The sequence below is a fragment of the Molossus molossus genome, unplaced genomic scaffold (assembly GCF_014108415.1).
Source record: "Molossus molossus isolate mMolMol1 unplaced genomic scaffold, mMolMol1.p scaffold_m16_p_20, whole genome shotgun sequence".
NCBI classification, from domain to species: domain Eukaryota; kingdom Metazoa; phylum Chordata; class Mammalia; order Chiroptera; family Molossidae; genus Molossus; species Molossus molossus.
In genome coordinates, this window is record NW_023425356.1 from 32,597,746 (window position 1) to 32,608,283 (window position 10,538).

A 10,538-nucleotide genomic window follows, 5' to 3' on the forward strand; every position below is an offset into this window, starting at 1 on the left:
CCCAATTTAGAAGCTGTAGAATTAATAGCAAAGCGTACCATTTTTTAATCCCTTATTAAGCACTGTGCCAAGGGCTTAATCATTTAATCTACACGTATACCTACATGGTGAAAAAACACACACACACATATATATATATATATATATATATATATATATATATATAACAATACAAACCTAGTTTAATAAGTAAAGGAAACACAGGTGACTGCACTCTGAAGGACATTCAGTCCCTCATGGCCCATTCATAGTCTTCTCTGAGAGCCCACTGCCACTTCCACTGGGTACGTCTGATGGTGTGGCCATGAAGCTCGTAGCCACCATGCCAGGCTGCACTCCAATATCAGCTGGCACATGACAGATGAGTTCATGCTCACGTGGGTCGGATTTGTCACCAATTGGGGTCATCTTCTCCAGGCCACACTTGGCAAACACACTTTTCAGCTTTACTTCTCAAAGGGACAACCCTCGGAAGATCTTCTCTAGAGTGAGCTTCTGGTCCCCAGGCTCTGCTTCTTCAGAAATGCATTCTGTAGTCTTCTCCAAAACGTCTGCCACCTCCACCAAGTCCTTACAGAAACTCTGAATTCCTGTAAAAGAAGACTGGACTAGATAGAATCCAAGGACCCCTCAAGCACTTTCCTTCAACTTTCTTGGCATCTTCTACGCGTCTCTGGGTTTGCCTTCTGATGTTTTCACCACCAGCGAGAGCTCTCTGGTATCTCAGTTAAATCCTGCACTTCCTTCTCCAGTTCAACAGCTTTTAGCTTGAAGGCTCTTTCTGCAAGAGAGGGTCCAAGATCATCAGGAGGACCTCAGCGCTGCAGTCCTCACCTGCAGCCCTCTGGGTGGTCGTGCTGAAAGGATGCAGACATCCCCTGCCATCGGACCCGGCACTCGAGGCCAAGAGGTGCTGCACTCGCCGCCGGACCGCCCACGAGGACCGTGTGGCCACGTTCCCGACTTAGGCCGACCTGGTGAATATTCAGTAGGTAATTTAGAGCCCTGGCTAGTGTGGCTCAGTTGATTGAGCGTTGTCCCATGTACCACAAGGTGGCCGGTTTGATTCCCAATCAGGGCACATACCCAGGTTGTGGGTTCGATCCCTGGTCAGGATGTGTATGAGAGGCAACCAATCAATGTTTCTCTCTCCCTTTCTCTCTAAAACCAGTAAACACACACACACACACACACACACACACACACACACACACACACGGTGCCCCAAAAATGTATACACAATTTTGAATAATTATAAAAGCCAGTGTTTATTAAAATACATTTTATTCTAAAAACGCAGACACCCTGTATACATTTTTTGGGGACAACCTGTGTGTGTGTGTGTGGTAAGTTAGGTACAGGGTTTTCTGGCCCAAGAGCACGGATTCCAGGCTCTGTTCCTGGCTCTGCGCTCCAGGACTCCTACTCCCCGGTCTCATTCTCTCTCTGCATTCATTGAGAATGAAATGACCCTCTAGTGACAAGATGAAAAGGAATGAGATAATGTCCCAAGAAATCTTTGCATTCCTGGGGGAGGGGATGCATTCTCCATTAAGTTAAACAAAATACTGCATGTAAAGCATTTAGCTAGTGCCTGGCACCTGGTAGGTGCTTGTTGCTATAGGAGCCACTGGGCAGGTGGAGTGTCCTAGAGTCACTGGCACCTGCAGATGCGCACGGGCCTGGCTGTTGCAGGGTGTGGCTGTCAGGAGAGAGCTTTCCTGAGCTTGACTGCCAGGTACAGCTGGTGGCATGCCTCACCTTTCAGGAAAGTGACTTAACTTGGATTTTTCTGTATGGACACAGAATTGCAAGAAATTCTCATTTGCATGTAGATAGGAAGTTAATTTTTCCTAGAATCTGCATGTCTAGACCCAGAGAAAGAAGGATTTCTTCATAATGATTATTCAACTGTATTTCAATGTTGAAAGAAAAGAAAACAATTAAGGAAATGAGATGCTAAGAAAAAAGGGGGGAAAAGAAAATCTCCCAAGGGTGGACCCACCCAGTATCCCTTGACAGCATTTCCTCTTATCCACCTGCATAAAAGTGACCAGCCCTTTCCACGTGGCAAAGCACACCAAGAGAGAAGACAGGAGCAGCCCGAGCACCCAGGGACAGGTGAGTCTCCTGCCAGCCTCCAGCAGAGGCTTTCATTCATCTTCATCCTTCACAGATGCGGAGAGGCGGCCTGTCATTGCTGTGTGCGGCCTAGGAAGTCACAGGCACTGGGTGTTCTGTAGAACGGAGAGGGGTGCTCAATATAGAGGTGAACTTTCTGGTACCTTATTCTCAATTAGAAAAGATGGAAGGAAGGAAGGAAGAAAAGTAGGAAGGAAGAAAAGTAGGAAGGTAGGGAGGGAGGAAGGGGAGAAAATCTAACATTTATTACAACCTTTTTGTTCTAGGAACTGTACTGGGCACTTTAAAATCTATCTTCTTTTAAATCCTTTGCAGTATTAAATATCTTTTTAAATGTAAGGAGCACCTGTCGTTCTGTCTGCCCAATCAGAAGTGCATTTCTTTCTGCCAGTATGAAGGCATCTGCAGGGATCTCTGTTGAGATCCCCGAGGGAACAGAGCTGTCAGGGGATGGTGCAGTGAGGACAGAGGGCTCAAGGACCAGCCTGCCCACCTTCTAACCCTGGCTCTGCCCCTTGGGGGCCACAAACCTTGGGCAATCTCCTTGACTTCTCTAAGTCTCAGTTACTTAGAGAATGGAAATGGAAATGGAAATAGGTGGTTGTGAACATTAAATAATTATGTAAAAATGCTTGGCACAGTGCTGAACACATTTGGCATGTATGATAAATGTTAGCCACTACTGTTATCTGAATCTGCCAAGATGTCTGGAACTGACAAGCTAAGGAAGGCATCCTCCTCCTCCACAAGATATCTGGGCCTCCTGGCAGCGTGGGACAAGCAGGGGGTGTCCCACGGCTTCTGACAGTTACCTTGTCAGAAGGAAAACTGTGCTTCCAGTTGCCTTTCAAGGGGAGAGAGGTCTGAGGGGATCCACAGACTTCCCTGCCTGTGGGGTCTACATTCTTGTTTCCTTGGAAAGAGAGAGGTTGGAGAAAGAAATCAATCTTTGGGCTATACTAACTGCCCACTACTTGGCGAGGTCTCGGTATGTACCTGTGCTCTCACTGGGAATGATGCTGAGTTCAGGAGAGTTAAGGCAAAATGGCTTTCTATACAGCATGTGCTGTTTCTTGGCTTTCTGGGGAAGAGCCTGGGAATCCCAAGGGGGACCTGGGGAGTGGTGGTCAGTTACAGGGGCAGGTGGGGTCCACAGTCTGGAGCCAACGGATGTGCTTTGTAGTTAGAGCCACTATAGCGAAAGGTAGGAGGTGGGGGTGCTCTGCAGCCCCTCATTGGCTTCCTGTTTGGGTGCCTCCCTGTCCTCCACTGTCACACACACTACACACACTAGCACACACACAGCTGGAAGTGGTTAAATGAAAAAGAAAGAGAAAGATGGTGCAGGAAGGGTGAGAGAATGAAAAGAGACAGCAAGCGTCTCTAGGTCTGGCCCTGCCCGGGGACTGGCTAGCTGCAGGCATGTCCCTCACATCCCCAGCTCAGTAGGAGCCAGAGGGGAGGCAGCCAACTTGCCCTCTGCAGGGGCAGACTTCCCCTCTCTCTTCACTGTGGCTAATTAGTTATTAGTTGATGGCTTGCTCTTCCTTTTCCATCTTCTTCAGGAGGTGATATCTTCGTAGTTGGCTTCAAACAAATTATTTTAAGCAGATACACAGTGGGGGTTCATAATAAAAGGGTGTCACCTATTTCAGGGGCGAATATAAAAAAGCCAAATGCCCCCCTCCCCCAAAAGCCAAATGTGCTTTTATGTTTTCTCAGATCAGTTAGTTGCCTAATTCCTAGGGCATATTATAATCTTGCTTGCTCCATTCAATTGATTAAAAACAATGCTTTTCATCACTCTTGACAAAGTGAGCTGTGTTGAGTCATAATAGAGCGATATACACATGAGTACACTCCCTGGGACTTAGGAGGAGGAGACACGTGCCCCTGAACTCCACAGGCGGAGGCACTGGTCTGTTCTCTGGGTTGCTGGCTCGCCTGCCCCGTGAGGTCCAAGGGGAACTCGACCGCGGTCCCTTTCCCTCCTCTCCACTCCTGGCCTGGCAGCTGACTTCCATCCTTCCTGCAGGACATGAAGGCACAGCGTGTTTCCCTCTGGCTCCTGGGCACAGTGCTCTTCCTGTGCTCAGCGTACTCCCGAGGTCTCAGGAGATGTCTGATTTCCACGGACATGCGCCATATAGAAGAGAGTTTCCAAGAAATCAAAAGAGCCATTGTGAGTATAGGTTCTGGGTGAAGACGTGGGCAAGGGGGTTTGCCTCTCCTTACCTCCCAACATGAAGAACAAGCACCTTCTCATTGTTTTTTTGTGTCTCAGGGAGACATGGGATACTCACTTGTGTTTGTTCTTATGTTTTCCTCCACAGCAAGCTCAAGACACCTTCCAAAATGTCACCATCCTGTCCACCTCGGAGACCCTGCACAGCATCAAGGTACTGGCCTGTGTCTGCTCTTTCCTGTATTGTTGTTTTTATGGCGAAGTGGCCCTGGACTGAGAAAAAATCCTCACCCTGCCCTCTTCTCTTTCCTAATCTCCAGTGTTCCCTAAATGCTCCCAGTTTCTCATCAATCAACTGATGTGTTAGGGCATTCTTGTATCTCTGGGACTTTGAAACCCCTGGGAACTACTTATTCTGTTTGAATCTATGCGGTTGTTTTGTTTTTGCTTTTTGTTTTATATTCCCATAGCTATAGATAACAGAATACTGCTTACCAGAGGGGAAGGGGGGTGGGTGGAGGACCAAGAGGGTAAAGGGGGTCAAATATATGGTGATGAAATGAGAATACAGATGTCATATTATACAGTTGGACACTTGAAATTTATAGACTGTCATTAACCATTGTTACCCCAATATATTTAATTTTAAAAAAGAAGCCCCTGGAGAAATGAAAGAAGTACCACTCACCTAGAGAGTGATTGAGGTACTGTATACTCAAACAGGGCAGGTGTCTACGGCTTAGGGTGATTCTGGAAGGTTTTATGGGGAAGCTGAGAAAATGAGCAGTGACTTAAAAGCTCAGTAGGCTGTGGGCTGGTGGATAAAAGAAATGAAGAGGGTTGGGCAGCATGGGAGAGTGGGTGTATACAATCAATGAAGGTATGTCAGGGGACAGTAGGCAACCAGGCTTGTAGTGCAAGGGGCATGAAGGTGAGAGGAAGAGGATGAGGTGGAAGAATACACTGCAGTCATTTCACCAAGAACCTTGCATGTCAGGCTGAGCCTTGAGCGTATAATAGAGACAATAGGGAGTCCCTGTGGGTGTTTGAGCCAAAGGCTGTATGAGCACAAAACTTTTAGAAAGGCAGTCTGCTGATGTTCTTTACAATGGACGGCTCGGATCAGGAAAGCCAGTGGCATTGTTCCAGTTGTCCAGATGGCAGGTGATGAGAGTGTGTTACAAAACAGTTGGCTTTTGAGGTGATCATTCACTTCACAGAAGGGGTCACTGAGAAGTGCCCTTAAAAGTGAGCTCCCGCAGTCCTTGTAAGAATTCTAGAAAGATCTCTTTGTTTCTTCAGTATCTTTGTGACAGAGTATACGTTATATCTGCAATGATTTACTTTTTCCTCGGGCTTCTCTGCATGAGATAATTCTTCTAGTCGTTATTGGGCCTGATTTATCTGTGGGCAATAGATATGTAGCCTTTTACTAAATACTATTCCAGCCAATAATAGTTTAAGAAACTTATAGGATACCACAGCTGGAAGTGACCCTAAAGATTAGCTATTCATTCCCAAACCATAATTTTCAAATGACCAAATTAATACCTTGGGAGGGAGAATGACTAGTTAGTGGTTGAGACAGGAGTAGAATCCCGTGTCTCATGCCTCTGTCTCCAGATTCTTCTCTCGAGGTCTAGAAATAGCTGATGGGGCATAAGGAAAAGGGTCAATGGGGATGCAGGTCTTTATTATATTTCTGCCTCCCTCCTTTCCATCCTGATACAGCAAAGATGTGCCACTTTTGCCCCTTTGGTTAAGGGAACTGGCAGGGGTGATGGAAGAGAGGCACTGTGTGTGTGTGTGTGTGTGTGTGTGTGTGTGTGTGTGTGTGTGGCAAGTAGAGCTTGCCATCTGGGAAAAGTGACCCCTGGGACCAAGGAGGCTTTTCGGTTTCAATGCTAATAAAGATGAAGGCCCTATGCCTGCTGCAGATCCCTCCCTGCTCAGGCTGAGCAAGAAGTTTCTTGCAGAGTAATTTACTAATCCCAGGGCAGGTGCAAACTGCTAGAAGGAAACTCAGCCTGTCCAGCTGCTCTGAGCTGTGCCCCAGGAATTCAGGAGCTCTCCCCTTAGAGAGATCTGCCCTTTGCCAGCTGCAGACTTGCTCAGCTGCAGGCATTTCCCCAGTGGTCAGTTTCTATTCTTGCAAATCTCAGCTCCATCCAAATGATCCCTGCAAGAAAAAGGACAGACTGGAGGAGAGTCAAGCATTGCAATGGAATGAATGTCATTGCAATAGAAAAAATATGTGCCGAGCATATGCCTGGCAAGCAACAGCCATTGAATAAATCGTCTTTGACAGACAGGGGACATTACAGAGAGGCAGCCTTCAGCAATGTAAGGAAGTACTTTTTGAGAGAGCTGTTCAGACATGGATCCTTTCAAAAGGGAGATGCCTTGTTTCTGGAAGGGTTTAAAGAGAAGTTAGTGATGACCTGTTAGGAGTGCTGTAGAGAGAATTTTAGTCTAACTGGGCTCCATCCCTTGGTAATCTATCTCCTAGCCCTATAGAAAGAGCGGGTGAACCACAGTCTCTCCTCAGTGCCTTTGCTATAAGAACTTTGGTGTCCCAAGGGATGGACACACTGAAATCAATGTGAATTTTAAAAAGAAATTTTAGCGATCTCATTTTTTGCTGCTCCTCTTCAAATAAGCTGCTTTGTTCTCTAAAATAATAAAGAGAAGAGGGCCTTGGTTTTTCTCTAATTCACATCTGAAGATCCCTCCCTGAAGCCCTTAGATGTGTGCTGCATGACCAAGAACCTCGTGGAGTTTTACTTGGACAAGGTGTTTAAGGACCATCAGGAGCCGAACCCCCAGATCTTAAGAAAAATCAGCAGCATTGCCAACTCTTTCTTCTACATGCAGAAGGTTCTGCAGCAATGTGTGAGTCCACATTAGAACTCCAGTTCCCTGTCTGCTCCCGGGAAAGCCAGAACGTGCTGGCCCCAGGCACCTTCTGAAATGGTCCCTGTAGTCACAGGAAATTCCTTCCCCCGTCATCCATGGGGAGAACTGTCAAGAATCTCTTCCAGGGCTCACTCCTTGCCCAGGGTTTCCTCCCTGCCAGCACCTTACCAGACCCAGGTTTCCTTAAGGATAAGCCTCGTGGGTGACCACTTATGTCAAAGTATCCCTTAGGTGACCCCAGGACTGTCCCGAGAGAAGGGCATGCCAAGGATTGCAGGCTTATCATAGGCACACCCCTAGTGTCTTTGTTTCTGGCCCTTTGGGTTTCCTTACCAATTAAACTCTGGGTGGTTCCCTGGTATAGCCTACCCATAAGGATCACCTGAGAAGTCATTGTTAGCTATTCAAACCCCACATCGGAAATAAAACCAAACTCAAACAAACCAACAACAACTTAGGCCAGGAGAGATCCTGAGCTCTAGCCCGACCCCTGCCAATGATTCCTTGTGTGACTTTGTGGCCAGTGACTTCACCTCTTCGTGCCAGATTCTAAAACTGTTAGAAGTCATGGCCCTTGTCCCACTTACATTAAGATTCATTGAGTCAATTATTCAATTAACCAACCAACAAATATTTCTGGAGTGCCTGCCTTGTGGGGCACTGCACTCAGAGTGGGGAGAAGATGGACTTGGCACCTCTTCTCCTGGCTCTTCCCGTCTGGCTGGTCAACCCAGAAAAAGCAAAGGCTCTGGTCAAACACAGGGTGACTCTACAAACAGACCTTACTCCCCACGGCTGCTCCAAACTGAGTTTACTCACTTGACTCTCGCCTTGGGAGGAAGGAGAAATGTCACTCCATGAGGGGAGGTGGTGGAAAGGGAGGGTCAGGATGGAAAGGTCCTCTGATGGTTGCTGCCTCCACTTTATCACAGCAGAAGCAGAGGCTGTGTCACTGTGGACAGGAAGCCACCAATGCAACCAGCATCATCCACAACAACTACGATCAGGTAAGGACAGGGAAGGAACCTGACTGGGAGCGCACCAGCCCTCTGCCTCCACTCCGCTCAAACTCATTCATTTACTCAGCAAGTATTAGTTGCAGGCCTTCCCAACTGTGTGTGTCTGGAAAGAGTGTTTTGGTCTTGTCTCACTTGCTAATTTTCTGGACTTAGTTACCCCACATCTTTTCACCAGTTTCTTATGCCCTTACATATCAGCTCTGACCTGGGTTAAGTTTTGAGGGAAAGCATATACTGTTTAAGATAGGGGTGATACAGAGGAAGCAAGATCCCCAGTGAATTGGAAGCTGTTATGCTTGAAACATGTTACCTGCCCAGTGTCATTGCGGCCAGTAACTCTCATGAGCATTCTGTGCGGTACAGAAGAGCATGCTTCTCATGCACCTGTAGATGCATGTTTCATGCACAGGTGGAGGTAGAAGTGATGTTTCTTAGGTGCATCAATTGGAGATTTTGTTAAAATGCGGATTCTGGCTCCATAGGTCTGTAATGAGGCCTGAGATTCTGCATTTCAACTACACTTTCAAAAGATGCCAGTTAGCCTGGCTGGTGTGACTCAGTGAATTGAGCATCGTCCCATGGACTGAGAGGTCCTGGTTCGATTCCCAGTCAAGGCATATGCCTGGGTTGTGGGCTTGATCCCTAGTAGGGGGTGTTCAGGAGTCAGCTGATCCATGTTTCTCTCTCACATTGATGTTTCTATCTCTCCCTTTCTCTCTCTCTAGAAAAATCAATTTAAAAAAAGATGCTAGTTATTTGAATAGCAAGGAGGTAGGGAGAGCTGTTCAGAGCTCTGCTTCTTTGTGGAGAGCTTACCTAGGATAAAGTTATTAACAACAGCTAAGAGTCATATTGTTCTTCCTATGAGCCAGATATTGTTCTGAGCACACTACAGGTATAGACACATTTAGTCCTCACAAGACTGCTATGAGCCATTATCTGCATTCGAAAAATTAGGAAACTGAGGTACAAACAGGTTAAGTAACCTAACTAAGTTCACACTGCAAAGTGGTGAAGGCAGGACTCGATCCCATGCTGTCTGGCTCCACAGGACATACTATTAGTCTGCTGAAGAGCAGGAGGAGTAAGTCAAAAGACTTGGGTTCTAGTTCCAGTTCTGCTACCAACTGGTTGCGTGACATTGGGTAGGACACTGATCCTTAGGGACTTGGGTGCTTTAATGTGTCCAATGGGGACAACAAGCTCTCCCCACCCACTGCACAACACCCTGGGACGGAGACCTTGTATGGCTAGTGTAAAAAGAAAAATAAGCAAAAGAACTGTCCAGAAAGGCAAGTGTATTTCTTTTTTTTTTTTTCTGTGAAAAACAGGAAAAAGAAAAACAGAGGGCAGAGAATGAAGAATTTTTAATTTTGTTTATAAGTTTCTGACATGTTTTCTCTGCTTGTTTGTGGAAAACAACTTGGGTTGTCTGCTGGGAAAAATAATTTGGGGACTGTATGCTCTGCAAATATAACTGATGAATGAAAAGAAAACTTTGTGGGGACCAGTGGTTTGGAAATGATTCCCGGTCTGGAAAGCAGGTTCTCATGATTTCCCTGGTTTCAGCTGGAGGTCAGGTCTGCTGCCCTCAAGTCTCTGGGAGAGCTGGACATTTTCCTGGCCTGGATTGACAAGCATCATCAAGGAACGCCCACTGCCTGAGGACAAAGCATCAGATTGCCCAGGTGAACAGCCCTGTGAGGTTTCCAGGAGACAGCCTACTTTCAAGGGTAGGAAGATGGTGAAACCCCATTTTGATGCAAATGATCATCATTTTGAAGAAACCTCTCTGCTGATTGGGAATTCTCTCCTCTGGGGTTGAGAGACTGTAGGGCAAAATCTAGGTTTGGACAGATCTCACACCGTGGCTGGAAGTTCCCCTGGCTGGACCCAGGCTGACGGAGCCCACCTGGAAATAACTTGATAGTCTATCGTCATATTTATAATGAAATAGGTCCTTTGAAAGGTCTTGTGGGCCATCCTGGAGGAAAAGGGTTGTTTCCCCCTAATTTATTGTGAGCTTGTTTGTCCCGTGTCTGTGATGTGAGCTGAGCGATTCCCTGTAGTGCATATTGCACTGACTGATTTTTCCGAATAAACTCTGTGTTTTTTTTTAACCAATTAGTGAAAGTGTCTTCTGATTCTTCTGTCTTCTGAGGAGGGTCAGTTAAGTAATCATAAAAGTTGACTATTAGAAATGAACGAGGCCTTAAAGAACATGCAGAGCCCTGGCTGGTTTGGCTCCGTGGTTAGAGTGTCGGCACGGGGACCAG

General features: G+C 46.6%; 1 protein-coding gene and 1 pseudogene across 1 annotated transcript; one reads left to right on the forward strand and one right to left on the reverse strand.

Moving 5' to 3' along the window:
* Positions 1 to 245: 245 nt before the first annotated feature.
* Positions 246 to 3,205, reverse strand: LOC118637735 (annotated as a pseudogene).
* A 975-nt stretch (positions 3,206 to 4,180) lies between these two features.
* Positions 4,181 to 9,927, forward strand: IL19 (interleukin 19). The gene is made up of 5 exons (XM_036273604.1): positions 4,181 to 4,324; positions 4,476 to 4,541; positions 7,067 to 7,219; positions 8,176 to 8,250; positions 9,832 to 9,927. The coding sequence occupies exons 1-5, from the start codon at positions 4,181 to 4,183 to the stop codon at positions 9,925 to 9,927; spliced, it is 534 nt and encodes a 177-aa protein (XP_036129497.1).
* The last annotated feature ends 611 nt before the right edge of the window (positions 9,928 to 10,538 follow it).

Coding starts and splice junctions, on each gene's coding strand:
- IL19 (XM_036273604.1), top strand. CDS start 4,181: ATGAAGGCACAGCGTGTTTCCCTCTGGCTCCTGGGCACAGTGCTCTTC. Junction 4,542..7,066: donor AGACCCTGCACAGCATCAAG/GTACTGGCCTGT, acceptor CCCTCCCTGAAG/CCCTTAGATGTGTGCTGCAT. Junction 7,220..8,175: donor AGAAGGTTCTGCAGCAATGT/GTGAGTCCACAT, acceptor ACTTTATCACAG/CAGAAGCAGAGGCTGTGTCA.